The sequence below is a fragment of the Ranitomeya variabilis genome, chromosome 2 (genome assembly GCF_051348905.1).
Source record: "Ranitomeya variabilis isolate aRanVar5 chromosome 2, aRanVar5.hap1, whole genome shotgun sequence".
In the NCBI taxonomy this organism is placed as follows: Eukaryota; Metazoa; Chordata; class Amphibia; order Anura; family Dendrobatidae; genus Ranitomeya; species Ranitomeya variabilis.
The window spans coordinates 971,458,689-971,486,544 of NC_135233.1; the positions used below are offsets into that span (position 1 = coordinate 971,458,689).

General features: G+C 42.1%; 1 protein-coding gene across 2 annotated transcripts in view; it reads right to left on the minus strand.

Moving 5' to 3' along the window:
• TM4SF18 (transmembrane 4 L six family member 18) overlaps nucleotides 1–27,339 on the minus strand; it is a 182,002-nt gene extending 154,663 nt beyond the window's left edge. The window contains exons 1-2 of one of the 2 annotated variants that reach the window (XM_077290840.1): nucleotides 27,041–27,339; nucleotides 21,121–21,331 (exon numbers count right to left, since the gene is read on the minus strand). In XM_077290840.1, the coding sequence (XP_077146955.1) occupies nucleotides 21,121–21,331; nucleotides 27,041–27,237 (408 nt within the window). In that variant the 5' untranslated portion in view covers nucleotides 27,238–27,339. Of the gene's footprint in view, nucleotides 1–21,120; nucleotides 21,335–27,040 lie in introns of both variants that reach the window. The other variant, XM_077290839.1, reaches the window with a different exon arrangement.
• Nucleotides 27,340–27,856: the final 517 nt, after the last annotated feature.

Here is a 27,856-nt window from a genome sequence, read left to right on the forward strand (position 1 = left end):
TTCAAGATACCGTCCCTCACCATTGTATCCCCATCCATATGGATACATAGGTTAGTCCTATATTCAATATCTTATCATGACCCCTATTAAGTGTATCCAGCTCAATAGACACACTTTCTACTTTAGGATCCATACAGGACCTTATCCTGATCTCCAGCCACACACCAATAGTGTCTTAGGGACCAAGGTACGAGTGCTTCTCTATATTCCTTTATACTATCCCCATCCCCTTTCCCATCCATCACCATATATGCACAAATATATACTAGTCTCCCTATATTCTGTTATCCTTGTTACTTTATGGTTATTTGATTTCCTGTTTTTGTTATTGACATTATTTACTTTATTGTTTAATATTACTGCAGTACACTGAAGAAGGTCAAAGTTTCTGACCGAAACGTTTGTACAAGTGGCTGCCATTAAAACTTTTTCATACGATCACAAGTTGAGTGCCAAAGTTTATTTTATATACCTGTGGGTTTGGGAACCCTCTTTGTGCACCGTCTCAGCTGTGCCACGATCTATCACACTATAGGGATCAAATCTATGGCGCAATCGCAATCTCTGTGAGGAGGAAGAGAATTAAGAGTAGATTCCTCAAAAACCTCACGATAATCAGACAAAAACTCAGGAATTTCAGAGGGAATAGATGAAGCAATGGAGACCAAAGATGTGTCCCCATGATTTCCCTGACATCCCCAGCTTAGTACAGACATTGTTTTCCAGTCAAGGACTGGGTTATGAGTTTGCAACCATGGCAATCCCAGCACCAACACATCATGTAGATTATACAGTACAAGGAAGCGAATCACCTCTTGATGGTCTGGAGTCATACGCATAGTCACTTGTGTCCAGTATTGTGGTTTATTACTAGCCAATGGTGTAGAATCAATACCCTTTAAAGGTATAGGAACTTCCAGAGGCTCTAGATCAAACCCACAGCGCCTGGCAAAGGACCAATCCATAAGACTCAAAGCGGCGCCAGAATCCACATACACATCCGCAACAATAGAAGATAACGAACAAATTAGAGTTACAGACAAAATAAACTTGGACTGCAAAGTGCCAATAGCAGAGGACTTATCAACTTTCTTTGTTCGTTTAGAGCACGCTGATATAACATGAGTAGAATTTCCACAATAGAAGCACAAATGATTTTTGCGCCTATAAATCTGTCGTTCACTTCTGGACAGAAAGCGATCACATTGCATACTCTGTGGTGCCTCTTCAGAAGACACCGCCAACTGGTGCACAGGTTTGCGTTCCCGTAAACGCCGATCAATCTGAATTGCCATTGTCATGTACTCATTCAGACCAGTAGGCGCAGGAAACCCCACCATGACGTCTTTTACAGCATCAGAGAGACCTTCTCTGAAAATTGCCGCCAGAGCGCACTCATTCCACTGAGTAAGCACAGACCATTTTCGAAATTTTTGGCAATATATTTCGGCTTCATCTTGCCCCTGAGAGAGGGCTATTAGGGCTTTCTCAGCCTGAATCTCCAAATTTGGTTCCTCATAAAGCAACCCCAAAGCCAGAAAAAGCGCATCCACATTGAGCAACGCAGGATCCCCTGGTGCCAATGAAAATGCCCAATTTTGGGGGTCACCCCGCAGTAAAGAAATAACAATTTTTACTTGCTGGGCAGGATCTCCAGCAGAATGAGATCTCAGCGAAAGAAACAATTTACAATTGTATTTAAAATTTAGAAAACAAGATCGATCTCCAGAAAAAAACTCCGGTATAGGAATTTTAGGTTCAGACCGAGGAGCATGTAACAAAAAATCTTGTATATTCTGAACTTTAGAGGCAAGATTATTCAAATTGGTAGCCAGACTCTGGGGATCCATATTTCAACAGATAAAGTCTGAGCCATTCAGGGGTTAAGAGGAGAGGAAAACAGGAGACTGCAATTAGAGCTGGAGTGCAACTTCAGAGGAAGGAAAAAAAAAAAAAAAAAAGGTTTCACACAGTTCCTTTTCTCTCCTGCTTCAGCCTATAGATTAAACATTTCTGGCTGGCCATACTGTTATGGTTTCCAATGGCAAGGAAACATCAGAAGCATAGAATAAACGGACAAGCTCTCGGGTGATGGAAACTAGAGCTGACCGCGATGCTAAACCTACACACCACACTAGAAGTAGCCAGGGGGCATTCCTGCGTTGTCTCTAGATGCCGCGCGCCAGCCGGAGAACTAACTACCCCTGGTAGAAGAAAACACAGTCCTGGCTTGCCTCCAGAGAATGTCCCCACAGGAGATAGCAGCCCCCCACATATAATAACGGTGAGAGCAGATGAAAAGACACACGTAGTATGAAAGCAGATTTAGCACAGAGAGGCCCGCTAACTAAATAGCAGAAAGATACAACAGAGGACTTCGCGGTCAGCTGCAAAACCCTTCAAAACACCATCCTGAAATTACCTTAACTCATGTGACAACTCATGCCACTGGAGTGGTAATTTCAGCCCAACAAGAGCTTCCAGCTGCAGAGATTCACATAAGTGCAAACTGGACAAAACATACAAAAATAGACTTAAGGACTAAAGTGTCCAACTTAGCTGAGCAGAAAACTGGGAGCAGGAACATTGTAAAATCCAATAATAATATATATAATCACTTACATATGGATAATTACATGAAATCAAACAAAGAACCAAGGGTATAGGGAAAGTGTATGATACAGTTTCTGAAGGTCTTGTCATTGATCATCTGTCCTCTGCATGTCAAAAGCTAGAGGTGTTTGTGAAGCCCAACCTATATTTGGATGTCTAGCGTTATTTCTAGCCGATAAACAAGTGTAACTAAGATAAGGAATATTCTGGAATCTACTTTTATGGTACTATAGACCATTGGCATGGAACTGGGTTTACCTTATATGGATATTATGTAGGAGAAAATAGAAACCCATGAAAGCCTATGGGACGGATTTGTATATAAACCGTCTCTTCTCAGCATGTGGGGGAGTCCTCATACCTTGAGCCTCTCTACACGGACGAACACATCATCATGCCACAAGATCATATGTAAGATCTCTGCTTGCTTTCAGTTTCTTTTTAACCTAATACTTGAATTTGTGTGCAATGAACTTATAATTTACTTTTTCTTCATTTTTGTAATCACTCTTTTTGAATGGACATTAAATGAGTTCTGTTTTATCCAAACAATTCTATTTTTTGCTTTTCTTCCCAATCCTCACTAAGATACATTTTTTTCTAACATTTTGGCGAGCCTTAGCCAGATCTGATTTTTGTCTTTTCTGTGAGGAATTTCAGCCTTTTCAGGGGGGAGTTTGCTAAAACACCTGTTTTGAGTTGTTAAAAGGCGCAGAAATTCTACTATATCGTGTTACAAAAGTCAGACTGAACCTACACACAGAAGTGAGGATACGTGATACAAGTATCATCTACACGGAACTCTGAGGAATCCATAAAGACACAGGAGGACCCTCCATTGACGATTGGATCATTCCAGGAGGAAAAGAAATTACATAGGTAAGAGGAATGGAGTTTATCCATGAATTTTCTAAAAAGAGTAATATACAGTTTCAGTTTGATCATAGCCATACAAACGCACAATTATGGTCTAGTTTGTATAACCAATGTGAAACAGAGAATCTTAAAATTGATAAGAAGTTTTTTTCTATAAAAAAGTTGCAAAGGAAGCTTCAGAATGTAAGCACATGGTCCGAGTGTACAATAATTTAGTTTTTGATAAAACTGAAACACAGACACAAATATGTACTATTACACAAGACATTGATCATACTGACATACAAGGTGTCACACAAGAAGCTGATGGAGATTACTTTGACTGTCCAAATTGTTTGATATTGTCTGAACATATTGAACAATTGGAAGATCAAATTGATACCAGAACAGAATTATTGTCCAAATTGAGACAAGATATTAAAAAAGCTTCTGTTGTTACACGATCAAAAGATCGAGAAGATAATGCTGCTTCTGCCTCATTTATACCTGACACACAAGAATTAGATGAATCAGTAGATTTACATGCAGAAGAATTGCAACGGAAAAAATTCCATGACAGAGCTGCACGCATTAATCTAAAAATACACGATCAGTTAATGAAAATTGCAAAAGACATTCCAAAATTCAATGACAAGATGGATGTCTTTTACAATGCAGACATTTTTGAATCAAACACAGACAAATACAATCTTAATGATGAACAGAAAAACAAGATTTTCAAAGTATGGTTACCCTCACATATGGGAAGAAGGTTACAGACCACACCCAGATTAAATGAGAACCATGAATTGACACATAGTACAAGAGAGGACAGACTTAGGCAATTAAATTCTTACATCACAGGAGAGGCCACTCCGAATGCTGAAATTTTGGAACAATTAAAAACTAATATTAATGAGGATCCATTTGTATTTTTGGTAAAATTTGAGCAGGCCTATAGAATGGTGATGGAAATTGGGCCTAATCAGGAACCAACATCCATGATCAGATTTTTTGTGAAAAAGTTCAAATATTTGGATCCTGCCTCAGAACAGATGGCTAGTACTCAGCCATCATTGCAAGAAGCAACAGTTTTTATCGACAGAGTAAGGAGATCCATGAAGCAAAATCAGGTAAAGGCTAAAATAGCTGTAATTCATGGAAAAGAGGATAGTCAGCTGAAATCTAGACCCACAGTAACATTCAAGAGCAGAGATTACGTAGAACAAAGAGGTAAAAATACTACACAAAGAAACAATATCCATTGTTATTTCTGTGGTATACCTGGATACTTAAAGTGGCAATGCAGAAAATTCTTGAGAGCAGAATCAGAGACAGGTACACAAGGGACAGGTAATCTTGGAAGGGAAAATGGTCTCATGCCAAAATTATCCACCAGACCTTCTGCACCTCCATTACAGTCTAATGCCCCCACTCACACTGACAACAGACAAACGCAGTCTCCATATGCACCATTAATCAGACAGATCCGAGAGATGACAGTTAAGGAGACTGAGTCCAGAAATAGAATGCCGAGTGTTTTCAAGAAGGACACTGGACTTCTCCCATCTCCTTCATCCTTCTGACAATCACAGACAATTCCAACACCTCATCCACTGGAATTTGTGACTCGAGTTACATTAGATGAATGTGGAAGACCATTTGTCAAGGTAAATCTAGCAGGACAGAATGTTGTATTTCTCATTGATACAGGAGCTCAGTTAAGTGTCACAAATCTTGATCTGAAGCTACAACCAGATTCACCAGTTTGTACAATTGTTGGTTTTAGTGGAAAAGGTGGAACTAGAGCAACCTTAGTTACTGATGTGATATTGGAAATACCTAGTTCTTTCAAAACAGGAATTGACATTTGGTATTGTCGTGACTCTGAAAATATACTTGGCACGGATTTTATGCAGAAATTTGGATGGGTTGTTGATCTAGGAAATCAGGTGATCTGGAAGGATTCTAATGGTTGTAAACCTGTAGTCATTGATCCTAGTGATTATAGCCATGTTGGAAGTATTTGCTTAAATGATGTTGTGTCAACAGATCATCTGTGGCCTGAAACTGGTGGTGATGAGGTATTGACAGAAATTGTACAGCTTTTTCCTTCTCTTTGGGCTCAGTTCAGGAATGAAGTAGGGACCATGAAAGATGTAATTGTAAATGTCGAGGGGCGTGATCCCCCACCTCAGCGTCAGTATAAATTGCCTCCAGAATCAATTGAGTCTATGTCAAAGATCATACAGGAATTGTTAAAACAAGGTGTCATCCGAAAGGCTAATTCTGTAAGTAACAATCCTTTGTGGTGTGTTTTGAAATCTGATGGTTCTTATCGGATGATATTGGATCTGCGGATGTTTAATAAACATACTCCCAATGTAGCACCCATTGTTGCAGATACTCATGACATGATGGCAAGGTTGAATGCAAAGGCAAAATACTTTTCTGTACTAGACATCAGTAATGGTTTTTTCAGTATACCTCTTGAAAAGAGTTGTCAGTACAAGTTTGCTTTTACTTTCTTGGATGAGCAATACCTGTTTTGCAGGTTACCTCAGGGAGCTCATTTGTCACCGAGTATATTTCATCAGGCATTGGCAAAGGTATTAGCTAAATTTTCAAGGCCAGACTGTATTTTACAGTATGTGGATGATATTTTGCTATCCACAGAAGATAAGGAGTCACATGTTTCACTTCTGAAAGAGTTGTTTGAGCTGCTGCATGATGCAGGGTTGAAATTGAACACAAAAAAGGTCAAATTGCTGCAGACTGAAGTCAGATTCTTAGGGGTATTGTTGAGCCCAGGTAAAAGACAACCATTGCAGGAACGGATCGATGCAATTGCTTCTTTGCCAGTTCCAACATCATACAAGGCAGTACGACATTTCTTGGGTCTTATAAATTTTTCAAGGGAGTTCATTGAGAATTTTGCAGACAAAGCCAGGCCTTTGTATGATCTTTTAAAATTTGAAAATAGTGAGTATTTTGGTCCTTGGGGTGATGAACAACAAACCTCATTTGAACAATTGAAAATGAATTTACAAACTGCACCTGCTTTGTCCACAGTAGATCCTACGGCTCCATTTGCTTTGCAAGTGCACACATCAGAGACTTCTGTGTCTGCTGTGCTGCTACAGTTGCAAGGAGAAGAGTGGAGAATTTTGGGCTATTTTTCTAAGCTTCTCTCACCTGTTGAAAGAGGGTTTGAGACATGTGCAAGACACCTGGTAGGTGTGTACTTTGCAGTCAAAGCAACTGAACACATTGTTGGGTTCAACAAAATTACTTTGCAAACTCCTCATTCTACACTAAAACTTCTCTTTGAGAATAATATCCCAGGTGTGTCACATCAGAGATTTGCTCATTGGTTATTGTCATTGTCTCCCAAACAAATTGAGGTAGATTACAAAGCCAAATATGTTCTTCCTCAGTTGATGCAATATGAAGGACAAACTCATGATTGTTTGCAGTCTTTTCAGGATCCATGTCCATCGCTTTTCAGACGGAAGGCAGAGGCAACAGATGAACCAATTTTTGTTGATGGTTCCAGATTTTATGCAGATGGACATTACTATGCAGGATATTCCATTTTTTATCCTAAAAGAGAACAGGTAGTAAAACACAAATTACCAAGTCATTTTTCAGCTCAAAGGGCAGAGCTAGAAGCAGTGAAAATGGTGCTACAGCTGAACGAAGCTGATGATCAGTGTCCCATTGTAATCTACAGTGATAGCTCCTATGTTGTTAGATCACTGACAGATTATTTGCCAGTTTGGGAAAAAAGAGGCTATGTAGATTCTTCAAATAAGACTCTTGTACATAGTGACACACTGAAAACAATTTTCAAAATAGCATCAAAAACCCCTAATGGTTTTGCTATTGTCAAAGTACCAGCCCATAAAAAAACTGATGATGAATTATCTGTAGGAAATGCTACTGCAGATAGGTTAGCCAAAGAGGCAGCCCTGACAGGAGAAGAAGTGTTTCAACCAGAGACTATTGAGCTTTTAGCAGTTCAAAGAACGGACACGCATATCCCTTCTTTTGCGGAAGAACAGGAGAAAGACACATCTCTTGTTGCTTCCCGGGTTGATCCAAAACCTCCCTTTGTTTGTGAAAACGGGGTTTTGTGTCATGACTTAAACGGGGAGTTGCGTCCTGTTGTACCAAAACATCTACAGGCTGAGTTCACAAAATATAATCATGAAAGTTTGGGTCATTTGGGCCAACAGAAATTGTTAGACATTCTCAGAGAGAAATTTTACTGGGAAAAGATGGAAGAGACAGTACAAAGTATTGTCCAATCATGTCTCATTTGTGCCCAAATTAATCCAAGACCAAAAGGACAGAAACCGCCACTACTCCGAACCGCACCTGCAGATGGTCCATGGTCTACACTACAAATCGACTACATTGGTCCGTTACCATCAGGTAAAAATGGTCTCAGGTATGCATTAGTTGTGGTAGATGTTTTTTCCAAATGGGTTGAAATTTTACCTGTCAGAAAAGATGATGCTTTGTCTACAGCTAGAGCATTAGTTAATCATGTCTTTTGTACTTGGGGGATCCCAAGAATGATCTCCTCTGATCGAGGAAGTCACTTTACAGGAAAAATCATGCAAGCCGTTTGTACTATTCTAGGGGTACAACAACAGTTCCATGTACCTTACCATCCACAGTCTGCTGGTATTGTGGAAAGGATGAATAGGACAATAAAATCCAGAATTGCCAAGATGCTATTGGACAAAGGCAATACTTGGGTTGATGCCGTACCTTTTGTATTGTTGAGTGTGAGAGGAACAACTTCTTCCACAACTCAGTTCACTCCTTTTGAACTAATGACAGGAAGAAAAATGCCATTGATTTTTCCACATGAACCATTTTTGTCCACATCTCAAAAAGATGCTGTTGCAAGGTCCAAATGGTTGCAATTGTTGCAGGAAAATTTGAAAACAATTCTTCCTCATGCTGCATCAAGAATGCAGAGAATGGAGCCACCATATGAGTCTAAATTCAAAAAAGGGGCTCAGGTGATGATCAAAACTTTCAGGAAGAATGGACCTTGGGAAAGTAACTGGGAAGGTCCCTTTGATATCATTGAAACCATGGGACAAGTTATGATTCTTGTGCAACGAGCATCAAACGTGGTTAAAAATACCCGCAGGCAACAAAGAGTGTGGGTACATGTTGATCAATGCAAATTGTATATTGCAAAATAATGATACTGCATTTCTTTTAGGAAGAAATGAATTCCAATAAGAGCTGGAATACGGAACACCATGACCTTGATGGAAGGGATTCAACACCAATCCTTCGAGAAAAGACGACAGTTCCCAGGAAAAGTTACTATCTGATGGGAATCGCATTTCTGCTGCTATGTACTATTTCAACTGTGATCTACGCAGAAGACATCTTACATCGTGAAACAGACACTAGTGAAGTGAATGAACCTTTCAGAAGAACTCTACATTCGAGGAAACCAAGAGGATCAAGTTTACAAAACCTTAAAGATGAAGATATACCGGACAATTCAGTAGATATTACTGGAAACATCTGCATGGGTTATGGGGTGAAATGCTGTATTGAGCTACACTTCATACACGACACTGACATAATATTACATGCTACTACAGGACTTAATCCAGATTGAATATTCCACCAATCTAAAAATGATTGCACAAGCCTTACAAAGTGGAATTACTCCTTTAGGACTAATGAGAAATTTGCCTACAGAATATAATTTTGCATTAAATCATACAGATTTGTGGGTAAATAAGTGGTTAGGATGTGACCAGGATATTTGTGTAGGAACATCACTGATTCCAGTGTCGGGAAGAGAAGAAACCCTGGTTCCTATAACTGTTCTGGGAATTCCTGTTAGTCACACACAATTGCTATATTATCAATTACAGTACACAGATTTTGCATTTGACGGAACAAACACTGAACAATTAGACATTTCTTCATGTTTAAATTTTGTTTCTAAGGTAATGTGTTTACCTGGACAGGATAAAGTCATTTATCATTCATGTTTCCATAATCATACCTCATGTCATGCCAGAGTGGAGAATGTACACACGATCCATGACTTGGTGACACCAGTAAGCGCTAATAAGATTTGTTTCCAAGTTATGTCAGAGAAAGAAGTTGTTTCTGCATACTTTTCATCTTGTGTACATGCTGAAAATCTGACAATAGGTTTATATTGTATTGAGGGAAATGTGAAAACTCTCTCAAAGAAGGAAGGAAGTATTAATATTACATTAATAAGTTCAAGAAACCTAAAAATCCTTCCAATACAGTTCAATTTGTCCCAAATAAATACTTTTCCTTGGAATATGTGGACAAATGAGATAAAGAAAGACAAGGGTTTGTTAAATTTGTTAACAAAACAATTAAAAGAAGCTGAAATTGTATTCAGACATGAGCAAGGTAATTTAAATGATATTGAACATGAATGGGCGAGTATGTCAGGCTCATCTTGGTGGAAAAATTTAGGAAAATCAGTAACTAGTTGGTCACAGTCTTCAACGAAAATGGCAGTAGGAAATGTATTATCTAATCCGATTGTTATTATATTTATTATAGTTTTGCTGTGTATAATATATCAAATAGTTATTATGTGTAAAATTAAGAACATTTATAAAAAGATAAAGACAGAAATGAAAAAGGAAGATGACATTTTAAGAGAAATGCTGAAAAGAAAAATATAATTCTCTAATCTAATTTTAGTTTTCAAAACTCAGGTGACATTCGAGACAGATGTTAATACAAGGTTTTCAGAATAAAGAATGAATGTGATACGAATGGTGAGAGAAAGATTTTAGGGTTAATTATGATATTCTCAAATCATAATCAGGGGGGAATGTAAAATCCAATAATAATATATATAATCACTTACATATGGATAATTACATGAAATCAAACAAAGAACCAAGGGTATAGGGAAAGTGTATGATACAGTTTCTGAAGGTCTTGTCATTGATCATCTGTCCTCTGCATGTCAAAAGCTAGAGGTGTTTGTGAAGCCCAACCTATATTTGGATGTCTAGCGTTATTTCTAGCCGATAAACAAGTGTAACTAAGATAAGGAATATTCTGGAATCTACTTTTATGGTATAGACCATTGGCATGGAACTGGGTTTACCTTATATGGATATTATGTAGGAGAAAATAGAAACCCATGAAAGCCTATGGGACGGATTTGTATATAAACCGTCTCTTCTCAGCATGTGGGGGAGTCCTCATACCTTGAGCCTCTCTACACGGACGAACACATCATCATGCCACAAGATCATATGTAAGATCTCTGCTTGCTTTCATTTTCTTTTTAACCTAATACTTGAATTTGTGTGCAATGAACTTATAATTTACTTTTTCTTCATTTTTGTAATCACTCTTTTTGAATGGACATTAAATGAGTTCTGTTTTATCCAAACAATTCTATTTTTTGCTTTTCTTCCCAATCCTCACTAAGATACATTTTTTTCTAACAAACATACAACAGAATCACTCTGGATACATTGATGGCCAGCATTAGAATGACTGAGGAGCAAGGTTAAATAGGATACTCCCACATCCTGATAGGAACAGGTGAACTGAGAAGGCAAAGCTTGCAGGACACCAGTACCACAAGAGACCACCGGGGGAGCCCACGAACCGAATCACAACACGAATCCCCGTACCATGCTTGCCAAAATGCTGAACTACAGGGACAGACATTATCCTGAGAAAGGCTAGAGAAATGGAGGATCTGATGGCTGGAGGTCAAAAGATTGCCATCTACCCGGATTATTCTGCTCCAGTTCAGAAACAACGGATGAAATTCACTGGAGTTAAGAGACGACTGAGGGAACTGGGAGTGCAATACTCTATGCTGTTCCCTGCAAAGTTGAGAGTGGTGGCTTTTGATAAAATCCACTTTTTCCTGACACCAGAGGACGCTACCCAGTGGATTGATACTAAGGCGAAAAAACTTAAAGAAAAGGGCGATTGACATCTCGGCGAGATCCGGACGGGAGTTGTTTCTCTGTTGCTGGAGGAGGGATTTGCGTTTAATGGCACATTTGTTAAAGGGTTGAGCAGCGGTTGAGGGCTCGGCTGTGCCATATTGAGTGATTGACCGGAGGGGATAGTAACGATTAATAAGTATGGGGGAGGTGGGTTACGCCAGGTACTGCAAATTGGGTTGGTAATTTCTCTACATGTTTATTTAAGTTGGAATGTTGGAAAAAACAAAAACTGTGGGAAATTCGGATTGTTACTCCAGCGGGAGGCGCATGGAGAGGGTTAAGTAAGGGAGAGTGTTCGCAATGGGCGGTGGAGCCCCACTCTTGATGAGAGGAAGAATGTGTTGTATTGGGTGGATTAGGGGGTAAAGTTGGGAGTTGGTAGGGGGGGGTGGGAGGGATTAGACAGCTCATACTTGGAAAAGTGGATACTATGAAGGATGATGAGCCGTATGATGGGGGACCGCATTAAAATACTGAGTTGGAATGTAAGAGGCCTAGCGGATAAAACTCGGCGGGCGGCAAGTCTGCAGTATGTTCGAGAACAGAGGGTCTGAATGATATACCTGCTGGAGACACATTTGGTGCTGGAAAAGGTGGATGTATTGAACAGGCGCTGGATACAGAGGGCATACCATTCTACCTTCTCTACGTACTCTAGGGGTGTGTCGGTGCTGGTACCTGTGAGAGTGCAGTATGAAGAGGTGATGGTACAGGAGGATGTGGATGGTCAGTATGTGGTGGTGCATTGCAAAATAAATGGAGTGTCGATGTGTATAGCGGCGATGTATATTCCACCTCCATACTCAAGTAAGAAAATTAGAGAGGTGCTGGAGAGGGTGGAAAGCTGGGGCCCGATACCATTTCTAATTATTGGGGATCTTAATAATATATGTGATGACTTTTGGGATAAAAATAAAAACTCCCAGAAAAGGACAGTGGGACACATTACTACGTTTGGGACTTATATTCGTGAAGTGGGTATGACTGATCTATGGAGAGTTAGGCATGTTGGGGAAAGGGGGTATTCATGTTATTCACCGGCTCATGGTACTCTATCCAGAATTGATTTGGCACTGGGCAACCGTCTGTTGGACACGATGGTAGGGGATGTGAGATATTTGCCTAGGGCCCTCTCGGACCATAGTCCAATTGAGGTGGAGTTTCGGCCGATGGGGACAGGGGCCGTGAACAGGAGAGAGTGGAAGATACACCCTAACTGGCTGCACAGTATAGATCTAGATAAGATAAAACGGGAGTTGGTGGAATTTTTTGAGCTGAATGATGGGAGTGTAGATGCTCTTACTGTATGGGAAGCCATGAAGGCGTACTTAAGAGGGCTGCTGTTTAGAGACATTAGTAGATGTAAGCAGAAGTCGAGAGAGGCAGAGAAGGCAGCGATTGATGGGTTGAGGGCAGCGGAGGATGAGATGGTGACACTGGGTACTCCGGAAGCTGGGAAGAGGCAGCTCAAAGTCATCTGGAAGAAATTTTTCTGGGTAAAGCTGAAAGGAAGCGGGAATTCATGAAGCTGGCTTATTATCAGGAGGGTGAAACTGTAGGTCACATGCTGTCGCTGGTGGCTTCTGCACAGAGAAGTGCTTCGTTTGTCCATTCTCTGGTTTCCGGAAGTGGTACGAGTGTCTCTGAGACTCCAGAGATTTTGCAGGTTTTTGCGGATTTTTACGAGGACCAATATTCCTCTCGGGTGGATGGGACGGTGGGAGACACAGTGGCGTTCCTTGAGGGACTGGAACTCCCGAGGTTGAGGGTATGTGCACACGTCAGGATTTCTTGCAGAAATTTCCTGAAGAAAACCGGAAATTTTCTGCAAGAAATCCGCATTTTTTTTGTCGTGTTTTTTTCCCGTTTTTTTCGCGGTTTTTTTTAGCATTTTGCAAGCGAAATTAGCTTGCAGAATGCTAAAGTTTTCCAAGCGATCTGTAGCATCGCTTGGAAAACTGACTGACAGGTTGGTCACACTTGTCAAACATAGTGTTTGACAAGTGTGACCAACTTTTTACTATAGATGCTGCCTATGCAGCATCAATAGTAAAAGATAGAATGTTTAAAAATAATAATAAAGAAAAAAAAAAATGGTTATACTCACCTGCAGACAGCCGATCTCCTCAGCGGCGTCCGTTCCTATAGATGGTGTGTGTGTGCAGGACCTTCGATGACGTCCCGGTCACGTGAGCAGTCACATGACCGGTCTCGCGACCAATCACAAGACCGCGACGTCATCGCAGGTCCTTCACCACACCATCTATAGGAACGGAAGCGACAGCATGCACCGCTGAGAGGCGGGAAGACTCCGGGGGCCATCGAAGGTGAGTATATCACTATTTTTTATTTTAATTCTTTTTTTTTTTTTACCAATTATATGGTGCCCAGTCTGTGGAGGAGAGTCTCCTCTCCTCCACCCTGGGTACCAACCGCACATGATCTGCTTACTTCCCGCATGGTGTACACAGCCACATGCGGAAAGTAAGCAGATCAATACATTCCTAGGTGTGCGGAATCCCCGCAATTCCGCAAATTTAATGAACATGTTGCTTTTTTTCCGCGATGCAATTTTTTCGCGGAAAAAAATGCAACATTTGCACAAGAAATGCGGAATACACTGTAAATAATAGGAGGCATATGTAAGCGTTTTTTTCGCGTTTTTATCACGTTTTTATAGCGAAAAAACGCGAAAAATACTGAACGTGTGCACATGGCCTGAGTGATGCAGATAGAGAGGGCTTGGAGGCTCCTATCACGGAGGAGGAACTGGGTCGGGCATTACAGTCTATGGCTAATGGGAAGGCGCCTGGAGTAGATGGGTTTCCTGCTGAGATCTATAAACATATGGGGGAGGTGCTAATTCCCAGATTAAAGGCGGTCCTAGAAGAGGCTAAGACTAGGGAGTGTCTGCCTACATCCATGAGAGAGGCCATAATAGCGGTGATTCCTAAGGAGGGGAAAGACTTGGGGCAACCTGAGTCATATTGGCCAATCTCCTTGCTCACTATAGATGTCAAGATTCTGGCCAAGGTGTTGGCGATGAGGTTGACAAGTGTAATCTCCGGCCTGGTGCACCCAGACCAATCTGGCTTTATGTCTGATAGATCCACGGCGGTCAACCTACGGAGGCTATTTATGAATCTGCAGCTTAGGTCTGATAACTGTGGCCAGAGAGTTATTGCATCTTTAGACGCTAATAAGTGGTTCGACAGTGTGGAATGGGGATATCTCTGGCAGGTGTTGCAATATATGGGGTTTGGCTCGCGGTTTGTGTCCTGGATTCGGCTGCTGTATTCGCAGCCGATGGCCAGAGTCCGGGTGAATGGGGAGTTATCACGGACTATACAATTAGCTAGAGGGACAAGGCAGGGATGTCCGCTCTCTCGTCTTTTGTTTGCTCTGGCCATGGAGCCATTGGCTGCTAGACTTCGACAGTCTGACGAGGTGTCTGGGTTTAAATATGGGATGATTGAAGAGAGGGTGGCCTTGTATGCGGACAATATTCTACTGTTTGTAGCTGACCCGGTTGCTTCCTTGGGGGGGCTATTGGGATTATTGAAAGGTTTGGCTCACTGTCAGGACTGACGATAAACTGGAGTAAGTCCATTTTGTTTAAAGTGGACGATGTAGGGGAGTGAGCTGCTGGAGGATGGGCGACTCAAGGTGGTAAGTCAATTTAAATATCTTGGGATATGGGTATCTATGCCGGTTACGGATTACATACATATGAATCTGACTCCGATCTCAGGTGTTCTTAAGGCAAAAGTGGATGCTTGGATTAAGCTGCATTTATCTGTGGTGGCAGGGTGAATCTTATCAAAATGATTTTGATGCCGAAGATTCTGTATGTTTTTCATAATGCGCCAGTTTGGATACCGCGTGGGAAATTTCGGCAGATTAACTCCCTGTTCAGGAATTTGGTATGGGGGAGACAACATCCACGTTTCAGACTAGAGACACTTCAACGACCCAAGGAAGAAGGGGGCTTGGCATTGCCTAACCCTGAAGTATATTTTCTTGCAGCCCAGAGTCAGCACTTAAAGGGCTGGGCGCATGAATGGTCGTCCTGGGCAGTACAGCAATTAATGGAAAAGGTGACAAAAAGAAGGCCAGCAGTACAATGTCTGGAGGATGGCTCCCTGGGGGCTTTGGGGAAATTGTATCCGACTATGTTATTGATATGTAAGCTGTGGGGTAGACTAAAACATATACGTGGGATTACGGGTCTGACCAGATTCTCCCCGCTATGGCATAATAATAATTTAAAGGAGTTTGTGGCAATGGGGGCACTACCAGAATGGCAGGCCAAGGGGATTCAATATGTCTATCAGATAATTGAGCAGGGAGAGTTGAAATCCTTTTCCCAATTGCAGGTGGAATTTGATCTCGGGCCTGCGGGGGAATATCAATATTTGCAGATGAGACACGCATTTGGAGCTCAGAATAGGGACGGAGGCATTAGAATTCAAAGGGATATAGTGTTAAGGTGCCGTCACATTAAGCGACGCTGCAGCGATATAGGCAACGATGCCGATCGCTGCAGCGTCGCTGTTTCGTTGCTGGAGAGCTGTCACACAGACAGCTCTCCAGCGACCAACGATGCCGAAGTCCCCTGGTAACCAGGGTAAACATCGGGTTACTAAGCGCAGGGCCGCGCTTAGTAACCCGATGTTTACCCTGGTTACCATTGTAAATGTAAAAAAAAATAAACAGTACATACTTACATTCCGGGGTCTGTCCCCCGGCCTCAGCTTCCCTGCACTGTCTCAGCGCCGGCCGGCCGTAAAGCAGAGCGGTGACGTCACCGCTGTGCTTTACGGCCGGCCGGCGCTCAGTCAGTGCGGGAAGCTGACGGCGAGGGGACAGACACGGGAATGTAAGTATGTACTGTTTGTTTGTTTTTTACATTTACAATGGTAACCAGGGTAAACATCGGGTTACTAAGCGCGGCCCTGCACTCAGTAACCCGATGTTTACCCTGGTTACCAGTGAAGACATCGCTGGATCGGTGTCACACACACCGATTCAGCGATGTCTGCGGGAGATCCAGCGATGAAATAAGGTGCTGGCTTCTAGCTCCGACCAACGATGTCACAGCAGGATCCAGATCGCTGCTGAATGTCAAACACAACGATATCGCTAGCCAGGACGTGCAACGTCATGGATCGCTAGCGATATCGTTGTTAAGTCGCTCAGTGTGAAGGTACCTTTAGAGTATGTGTGTGGTGAAGGGACTACTGGGGGGGTTATTTCCACTCTTTATAAAGACTTGCTGCACACTTTCCTGTTAAGGTTTCCAATACTGGCGAGAGCTAAGTGGGAGAGGGATCTGGGCCCAATGGAGAATGAAACTTGGGAGTCGGTGCTGGAGTGGGTTCCACGGCTGTCTCTGAGCGAACCGTATAGGCTGTCACAGCTTTATGTAATACACAGAGTTTACAAATCTCCGAAGGTGTTATATAAGGCACGTTTGCATGATGATTCTGAGTGCCCGAGGTGTAAATCTACAGATGCAGATATATTTCATATGATGTGGACGTGTCCGAGACTGGCTGCTTTTTGGTTGGTAGTTTTGAGTCGTGTGGAAGGAGCGTATAGATGCACGGTGCCAAGGGACCCGATGGTGTGCTTGTTGGGGTGCGTGGATGAGATTGGAGTGGATAACAACCTGAAGACAGCTATTGCCAGATTGCTGTATATGGCCCGGAAGGTAATAGCGCGAAATTGGATTAAGGACGAGCCACCTTCAAAGAAGAGAATTCCTCCAATATGTGAAGCAGGGCCTGAAACTGGAAAAGGGGTTTTATCAGAAAAGAGGGAAAACTGAAATGTTCGATAAGCTTTGGTCTCCGTGGCTTGCCATGGGATAGGTTTGTTATAGAGACCGGGTGAATCAAGACCCTGAATTGGTGAAAACATAACACGTGGCCTATGGTCCTAACTGAGGGGATAGTCATCCTATAGATTTGAGTGTGGAGCTATTAAACAAGGTGGGCTGTCTTATTTGGGGGGGGGGGCAATATAAGTTGGGATTGCGGGGTTCGTTTGGGGGGAAAACTTTGTACTGAAAACAAGAATGTAACATGTCAATTGTAAATGTTATTCTTAATAAAAATTTATTTGAGTTAAAAACAAAACATGAGAAGGCTATGTGGGATGCCATTGGGGATCATTACTAATTGTCAGCACAAATAGGAGAATTTTACTAAGTGGGGCACAAGTGGTAACATTTGCCACCGCACAATATTAATAATGCTCTTTGTGCTCCCACATAGTAATGTCTCCTGGTTGAGCCCTGTAGTGCAGCGGGGTTGGTGCAGTGTGACAGACAGGCAGTGACCCAGGAAGGTCCAAAACAAAGTCTCTTTTAATAGTCAGCTTTTTCACAAAACAGAAAGTAAATAGAAACCTCCGGATCGCAGCCGGTAAACAAGATAGTCCGGGACCTGTTACCGTGGGCAACTGCACAGTAGTGTACGCTGAGGGGTGTCAGGCTTTTGACTTTGCTTGGCTCCATGTTGCTTCACACAGGCTGAAGTTATGGCAGAGCCTTCTGCAACACTGACAGACCCAACATGGAAAACCCAGCCGGGAAGGAAAACCACCGCCCCACTACCATCCTTTAGTCCGTTTCAAAATTTAAAAGCCCATGGCAGGTTTTCCTAAATCTGCCTTGGACAAATAGCTCGCCCAAAACCAACACTTACTTTTATTTTGCATTGCAATCACAGCTATACCTGTCACCAGGGATGCTACTAGGAATTTCAGGGCCCCATTCTGGCAAAATTTTCGGGGATCCCTTGAGACTCTGCCTAGGTTCTACCCCTAGGTTCATGCGACAGATCCGTCAAAATTTGGCGGACGTCATCTAGACATTGACGGTCATTGCAACGTTTTTTGTCTGCGTTGAAATGGCGGATCGCGACAGATCCGTCGCGTCCGTCATTTCATAGAATGGCCACCTATGGGCGACGGATCCGTCGCGACCGTCATTTCGGCGGATCCGTCGCCCCAATCCGTTTTTTCAATTTTTTTCAATAGCGCATGCTCCAAAAAGTATATACAACCCCCGAGTAACGGATCCGTCAAAAAAACGGATCCGTTACATCCGTTTTTTCAACTATTGTGACGGATCCGTCGATCCGTCATTATGTCGGAAGTGACTGACGCCAAAAAACTGAAGTGTGAAAGAAGCCTTAGCCACAAAAGGCCATTGCTAAAGAAGCTGACTGTTCACAGAGTGCTGTATCCAAACATATTAATGGAAAGTTGAGTGGAAGGAAAAAGTGCCGTAGAAAAAGGTGCACAAGCAACCGGGGTAACCGCAGCCTTGAAAGGATTGTTAAGAAAAGGCCAGTCAAAAATTTGAGGGAGATTCACAAGGAGTGGACTGCTGCTGGAGTCATTGCTTCAAGAGCCACCACACACAGATAATCATAACATAATCATCAACATTAACAGAAATAAACACTTGAAATAGATGACTCTGTTTGTAATGACTCAATATAATATGTGAGTTTCACTTTTTGTATTAAAGAACTGAAATAAATTAACTTTTTGATGATATTCCATTATTTGTGAGGAGCACCTGTACCTGTGCTCTTTCGGGATTTTTAAATGTCATATGCCATAGCAGTTTCCCAGCTGATAGGTACTAGGACGGGCTGGGTAAAAAACATCTGCTCCAGACAGATGTCAGGTGAGAGCAGCGTCCTCCTCTACTCACTGAGCCTGACAGGAGCTGCTGGAATTCACTGTCTTCAGCCGGACAGGGCATTTCTGCTCAGTCTGACAGAATCCTCTCTGTATCGTGAGTAATCTGAGTAAAAGTGTACGGTAAGTGTTGTTTATTCCAGCAGCTCCATGCCGTCCTGCCCTCCACTAAACCGATCTCGAAGAATATTTTCAGCTAAGCGCACAGATGGATACTAAGAATTACAAATATATGTACAGTGGGGCAAAAAAGTATTTAGTCAGTCAGCAATAGTGCAAGTTCCACCACTTAAAAAGATGAGAGGCGTCTGTAATTTACATCATAGGTAGACCTCAACTATGGGAGACAAACTGAGAAAAAAATCACATTGTCTGTTTTTTTATCATTTTATTTGCATTTTATGGTGGAAAATAAGTATTTGGTCAGAAACAAACAATCAAGATTTCTGGCTCTCACAGACCTGTAACTTCTTCTTTAAGAGTCTCCTCTTTCCTCCACTCATTACCTGTAGTAATGGCACCTGTTTAAACTTGTTATCAGTATAAAAAGACACCTGTGCACACCCTCAAACAGTCTGACTCCAAACTCCACTATGGTGAAGACCAAAGAGCTGTCAAAGGACACCAGAAACAAAATTGTAGCCCTGCACCAGGCTGGGAAGACTGAATCTGCAATAGCCAACCAGCTTGGAGTGAAGAAATCAACAGTGGGAGCAATAATTAGAAAATGGAAGACATACAAGACCACTGATAATCTCCCTCGATCTGGGGCTCCACGCAAAATCCCACCCCGTGGGGTCAGAATGATCACAAGAACGGTGAGCAAAAATCCCAGAACCACGCGGGGGGACCTAGTGAATGAACTGCAGAGAGCTGGGACCAATGTAACAAGGCTTACCATAAGTAACACACTACGCCACCATGGACTCAGATCCTGCAGTGCCAGACGTGTCCCACTGCTTAAGCCAGTACATGTCCGGGCCCGTCTGAAGTTTGCTAGAGAGCATTTGGATGATCCAGAGGAGTTTTGGGAGAATGTCCTATGGTCTGATGAAACCAAACTGGAACTGTTTGGTAGAAACACAACTTGTCGTGTTTGGAGGAAAAAGAATACTGAGTTGCATCCATCAAACACCATACCTACTGTAAAGCATGGTGGTGGAAACATCATGCTTTGGGGCTGTTTCTCTGCAAAGGGGCCAGGACGACTGATCCGGGTACATGAAAGAATGAATGGGGCCATATATCGTGAGATTTTGAGTGCAAACCTCCTTCCATCAGCAAGGGCATTGAAGTTGAAACGTGGCTGGGTCTTTCAACATGACAATGATCCAAAGCACACCGCCAGGGCAACGAAGGAGTGGCTTCGTAAGAAGCATTTCAAGGTCCTGGAGTGGCCAACCAGTCTCCAGATCTCAACCTTATAGAAAACCTTTGGAGGGAGTTGAAAGTCCATGTTGCCAAGCGAAAAGCCAAAAACATCACTGCTCTAGAGGAGATCTGCATGGAGGAATGGGACAAAATACCAACAACAGTGTGTGGCAACCTTGTGAAGACTTACAGAAAACGTTTGACCTCTGTCATTGCCAACAAAGGATATATTACAAAGTATTGAGATGAAATTTTGTTTCTGACCAAATACTTATTTTCCACCATAAAATGCAAATAAAATGATAAAAAAACAGACAATGTGATTTTCTGGATTTTTTTTTCTCAGTTTGTCTCCCATAGTTGAAGTCTACCTATGATGTAAATTACAGACGCCTCTCATCTTTTTAAGTGGTGGAACTTGCACTATTGCTGACTGACTAAATACTTTTTTGCCCCACTGTATCTTCAATATTGTTCATCTTCTGATTTACCCAATATATAGAAGCTTGTGCTGATTTGTAATTTTTCTTTAAATAATTATACCTACCACTCCTGTATAGTAACGCAATCCAACCACACTGCCTCTCAGCACACCGAATAACAGCAGAGAGTCCAGATCTTCCTCTCCAGATGCAGAATCATCCGCTGAAGATGTAATGTCTTGTACTTCATCAAAAAATATATTGGGAGAAGCGTGCACCACATGGCTACCTCTTCTGTTATACTGCGGAGACTGCAGGAACTTCCAAGCTGAGCCCCTGCTGAATTTGCAAGAGGAACAAACAGTTAATTGGGTTGTGCAGGACTGATGAGCTACGCTTAAAGCCGTGGCCTAAGGCCGGAGTCGCACTAGAGCATAATACGGACGAGTGCAATGCGATAAAAAAAGAAAAAAAATCGCATAGCACTCGGACCAATATTAATCTATGGGGCAGCTCACATCAGGCGGAATTTTCTCCGCCTTATTATACATGCGTAGGAAATCCCAGCATGCTGCGAATAGAAGAAGAAGGAGCAGCAACCATTCCAGGTGAAAAAATTCTGTCAAAATCTTTATTCCGCCATAATAAAAGTTACAACGTTTCGGCCATGATGGCCTTTATCAAGTATACAATTGATCACATATGGCCATCTTAAATAGTGTGGAGCCTATGTAGCCACCAATCACCACTAAGAGGCGGCCTTTATTTAAACATATTAAAAAACCATATAATATACATCTGCACCAAATCTTAAATAGAGAGCATATTAAATCACATTTAATTATATACACATCATATAAAAACTGTGTCTACAGTACATCAGAGAAGCACATTATCAAGGTAAACACATCGCTAGCCCAATCCTAACACAGCTCCTCCGTTGTTATGGAGATAGTACCACCAATCCCTGGCTGTGAATGCAATAAATAAAACCCCTTGACCAATCCTGGTTTTATCTAAAAAAAAAAGCGCTAAAATCCCGCTGTCCAATCATCACATACGATACTTTCCATGAGGCATCGCACGCCAGCGCCTGCGCACACTGACACACCCGGCAAAGGACCACATGACCATTACCGGAGTACGTCGGGCGCACGCGCCGATCGTCGCGCCTCAGCGTCATCCCTAGGGGCGCCCAACCAGATGAACACGTGATCACCCAAGGGGCGGAGGACCACTCGCTCAAGAGACACACGTGACACACCAGAACGGCGCTCACAGGGAGACGCAGACCAAGCCATTACCATGGCAACAGACTTACTTATATACCCCAAAGTATATCGTGATTTGGCACGCAAGGACCAAAGAGGAGAGGAGGAAATATAATCGCACATAAATTGTGCATAGTTAGAGAAGGGCTGTAGTTACAATCAGAGCACAAGAAGGAAGGAAAAAGCAACCAAGGAGGAAAATCCTCCACATCCTCCACATGTTCCTTATATATCAAATCGCCGATGCACTGTAAAACAATAAAGCCAAAAAAAACAAAAAACAAGTTAAAAAAAATGTACATAGCAGTGCATAATAAAAACTACACACATGAGAACACCCTATAGCGGAGAGGGGGGATTTAGGACATACATATTTGAAGGTTGTAATCGATATTTAACCCTCTGGGTTGTAGGGTCTCCAACACCGAGATCCACCTTAACTCTTTTTGTTTTAATTTTCGTGTCCTATCACCACCTCTCCGCAAAGGTGGGACCCCATCAATAACTCTAAAGCGCAATTGATTTATCGAATGTCTGCAGTCACTGAAATGTTTTGGAATAGGTAATTCCAATAATTGCGTTCTTATAGTGCTTTTGTGCTTACTTATTCGGGCTCGAATTTCCATAGTAGTCTCGCCAACATACATAAGTCCGCAAGGACATACTATTAGATAGATGACAAATTTCGAAGAGCACGTATAGCGTTCATTAATCATAAACCTCTTACCCGTCCGAGGGTGGTTAAAGCTATCGCCCTTCAACATATTGCCACAGCAAGCACAATTGAGACAGGGAAAGTTGCCCATCCGAGGTGGACACAATGTCCTTTGGACGGCAACTTTACCTGTGCCAATATCGGACCTAACCAATTTATCTCTCAAATTACGTCCCCGTCTATAGGATAGAATAGGTCGTGCATGAAAGTCCTGAATCTGAGGCATACCTTTCTTCAGTATCCCCCAGTGCCTATTCAAAATATTGGCAATACCATTGCTGGCAGGACAATATGTAGACACAAAAGGTATACGTTTTTGTTTGGCTTTTCTTTGAGTTCGTAAATCTCCATTGGATAGTTGTAATATTTTATCCCTGTGGCCAGTCACCTTAGATTTCGGATAGCCTCTATGTAAAAATTTTTTACACATTTCCTCCAATCTCATTTCACAGATTTCATTGTCTGTCACAATCCTCTTAACCCTCTCCACCAATTCGATATAAGATTCAACAAAATGATTTTTAACATGGGGTTGAAAAGAGCTTTTGTTGTATAAACCCACCCCTTAAAGGTTTATACAACAAAAGCTCTTTTCAACCCCATGTTAAAAATCATTTTGTTGAATCTTATATCGAATTGGTGGAGAGGGATATAAAATTACTGAAGACTGGTTTCCATAATGCTGGATATAATAATCTGTCCAGGTCAGAGAGACAGGCCCTTGATCGCTTGGCGGATAATGCTGAAATCACAATAAAACCAGCCGACAAAGGCGGAGCAGTGGTAATAATGGACACTGTTAAATACAGAGCGGAAATTATGAGACAACTGTCAGACACTGCAGTCTATAAAAAATTGAGATGTGATCCTACCACTACCTTTCAGGGGGAGTTGCAGCTCCTGATCAGTGACTCCCTTCTTAATGGACTCATTGATCAGAAACTGTTTGAATTTCTATATGTGGATGCACCAATTACCCCAATCCTGTATACACTACCAAAGATACACAAAGATTTGGAAAACCCCCCCGGGTGTCCAATTGTATCTGGTAGGGGGTCTATGTGCAATAAGGTGTCCATTTTTTTAGACAAAGTCCTTCGATGTTTTTCCACCTCTGCACGTTCGTATATTAGAGACACCAATGATTTCTTGGAGAAGTTAAGTGGTGTCCCTATTAGTGCTTCTACTCTTCTAGTATCGTTCGATGTTGTGTCTTTGTACACATCAATCGAACATGAAAGGGGTCTGCAAGCCGTCGGTGTGGTGCTATCAGGCTCGGACGTGCCTCCGGATTGTGCACAGTTGGTCCTCACACTGCTGGAGTTCATCCTCAGGAGGAATTTTTTCCTCTTTGGGGATGATTACTACCAGCAGTTAAGGGGTACCGCCATGGGGTCCAATGTGGCCCCTACTTATGCTAACATCTATATGGCGGTACTCGAGGATCATCATGTGTACAGCTCCAGCTTCTGGGGCCACGTCCGAGCCTGGTGGCGCTATATCGACGACATTTTTTGTGTATGGGAGGGTACTGACGAGGTCCTTTTTGATTTCCTTACGGAGCTGAATAACATACACCCTGAATTAAAATTCACTATGACATATTCTGTTGATAGGGTACAATTCTTGGACACTATGGTGTATAAACAAGATGGTAACCTGTGTACTGATTTGTTCACCAAGGTAACGGATAGGAACAGCCTCTTATGTTATGATAGTTACCATCCAAGGAAGATGATGGATTCACTTCCTTGGAGTCAATTGGTCCGGGTTAAGAGGATTGTGACAGACAATGAAATCTGTGAAATGAGATTGGAGGAAATGTGTAAAAAATTTTTACATAGAGGCTATCCGAAATCTAAGGTGACTGGCCACAGGGATAAAATATTACAACTATCCAATGGAGATTTACGAACTCAAAGAAAAGCCAAACAAAAACGTATACCTTTTGTGTCTACATATTGTCCTGCCAGCAATGGTATTGCCAATATTTTGAATAGGCACTGGGGGATACTGAAGAAAGGTATGCCTCAGATTCAGGACTTTCATGCACGACCTATTCTATCCTATAGACGGGGACGTAATTTGAGAGATAAATTGGTTAGGTCCGATATTGGCACAGGTAAAGTTGCCGTCCAAAGGACATTGTGTCCACCTCGGATGGGCAACTTTCCCTGTCTCAATTGTGCTTGCTGTGGCAATATGTTGAAGGGCGATAGCTTTAACCACCCTCGGACGGGTAAGAGATTTATGATTAATGAACGCTATACGTGCTCTTCGAAATTTGTCATCTATCTAATAGTATGTCCTTGCGGACTTATGTATGTTGGCGAGACTACTATGGAAATTCGAGCCCGAATAAGTAAGCACAAAAGCACTATAAGAACGCAATTATTGGAATTACCTATTCCAAAACATTTCAGTGACTGCAGACATTCGATAAATCAATTGCGCTTTAGAGTTATTGATGGGGTCCCACCTTTGCGGAGAGGTGGTGATAGGACACGAAAATTAAAACAAAAAGAGTTAAGGTGGATCTCGGTGTTGGAGACCCTACAACCCAGAGGGTTAAATATCGATTACAACCTTCAAATATGTATGTCCTAAATCCCCCCTCTCCGCTATAGGGTGTTCTCATGTGTGTAGTTTTTATTATGCACTGCTATGTACATATTTTAACTTGTTTTTTGTTTTTTTTGGCTTTATTGTTTTACAGTGCATCGGCGATTTGATATATAAGGAACATGTGGAGGATGTGGAGGATTTTCCTCCTTGGTTGCTTTTTCCTTCCTTCTTGTGCTCTGATTGTAACTACAGCCCTTCTCTAACTATGCACAATTTATGTGCGATTATATTTCCTCCTCTCCTCTTTGGTCCTTGCGTGCCAAATCACGATATACTTTGGGGTATATAAGTAAGTCTGTTGCCATGGTAATGGCTTGGTCTGCGTCTCCCTGTGAGCGCCGTTCTGGTGTGTCACGTGTGTCTCTTGAGCAAGTGGTCCTCCGCCCCTTGGGTGATCACGTGTTCATCTGGTTGGGCGCCCCTAGGGATGACGCTGAGGCGCGACGATCGGCGCGTGCGCCCGACGTACTCCGGTAATGGTCATGTGGTCCTTTGCCGGGTGTGTCAGTGTGCGCAGGCGCTGGCGTGCGATGCCTCGCCTCATGGAAAGTATCGTATAGGTATGTGATGATTGGACAGCGGGATTTTAGCGCTTTTTTTTTTAGATAAAACCAGGATTGGTCAAGGGGTTTTATTTATTGCATTCACAGCCAGGGATTGGTGGTACTATCTCCATAACAACGGAGGAGCTGTGTTAGGATTGGGCTAGCGATGTGTTTACCTTGATAATGTGCTTCTCTGATGTACTGTAGACACAGTTTTTATATGATGTGTATATAATTAAATGTGATTTAATGTGCTCTCTATTTAAGATTTGGTGCAGATGTATATTATATGGTTTTTTAATATGTTTAAATAAAGGCCGCCTCTTAGTGGTGATTGGTGGCTACATAGGCTCCACACTATTTAAGATGGCCATATGTGATCAATTGTATACTTGATAAAGGCCATCATGGCCGAAACGTTGTAACTTTTATTATGGCGGAATAAAGATTTTGACAGAATTTTTTCACCTGGAATGGTTGCTGCTCCTTCTTCTTCTATTTTGAGTATTGGTCCTATTGGATCCTTGGACTTTAGAGCGTGCAGCCTTCAGCTGTGTGCTGCTGGTTTTCTTTGATTGAAGCATGCTGCGAATGTCACCGTATTATGCCCGAAATACGGCAATGAAAGTCTATGGGTGGGAGAAAAACTGGCACACCTCACGGACCGTCAGTGTGACTTGCCAAAAATAAGCATCGGTGTCCTATAGAAAAGCCGGCAATTCAGTGCGGTGTACAGTAAAATCACACTGACAGGTTAGAATAGAATAGAATAGATAAAATAAATGTCTACACACACACACACATATATATAGATATACACACACATACAATAATGAGGAAAACAGATAGACCGCACGACTGCCTATAGAATATAGTGGAAGCTGCTCACCTGCGTTGGAAATCAAGACGTCCGATCACGGGTGCTGTACTCAACAGAATGTCAGTCGTATCCAATTGCAAAGTAAAGAAGAAGAGAGCACTCTCCAATCGTCCGAAGCAGGTAACTTTATTCACATACGGTAAAACATCTTCACGACCGGGGGTGCTGTACAATGAGAGCGGCAAGCCTGAAATAAAAAGCTTCATGGCCGGGGGAGTGAGAAAAGGAGCTATTGCGAGCAGGAGCAAACAGCAGCCTCAGCTTTGTTCAGATAGTGCCGTTTTTTGTTTGTTTTGGTCTATGGTATATATATATATATATATATATATATATATATATATATATATATATATATATATATATATATATATATATATTTCATAGAGATCTGGATAGCAGAATAGCCGATAATTCAATTGTCGAGTTCTGTAAAATCACTGCAGAAGCCGATAGAATATGAGACATGGTTTACATACAGTAAACCATTGCATATCTGTTAGATTTTTATATGTCCCTCACAAATAATGTTAGTAGTGTGTGTGTGTGTGTGTAAAATTTTGGAGCTGTAGGTGTTAAATGAAAGGGTTAAATCACGGAAAAAATGGCTCCTGAGCCATTTTCTCCGCCAGAGAGGGAAAGCCAGTGACTGAGGGCAGATATTAATAGCCTAGAGAGGGACCATGGTTATTGCCCCCCCTCCCCCGCTAAAAACATCTGTAGGATGCACCAATTCTGCCACTTAGCCTCTCTCTTCCCACTGCTCTGTAGGGGTGGTATATGGGGTAATAAGGGGTTAATGTCACCTTGCTATTGTAAGGTGACATT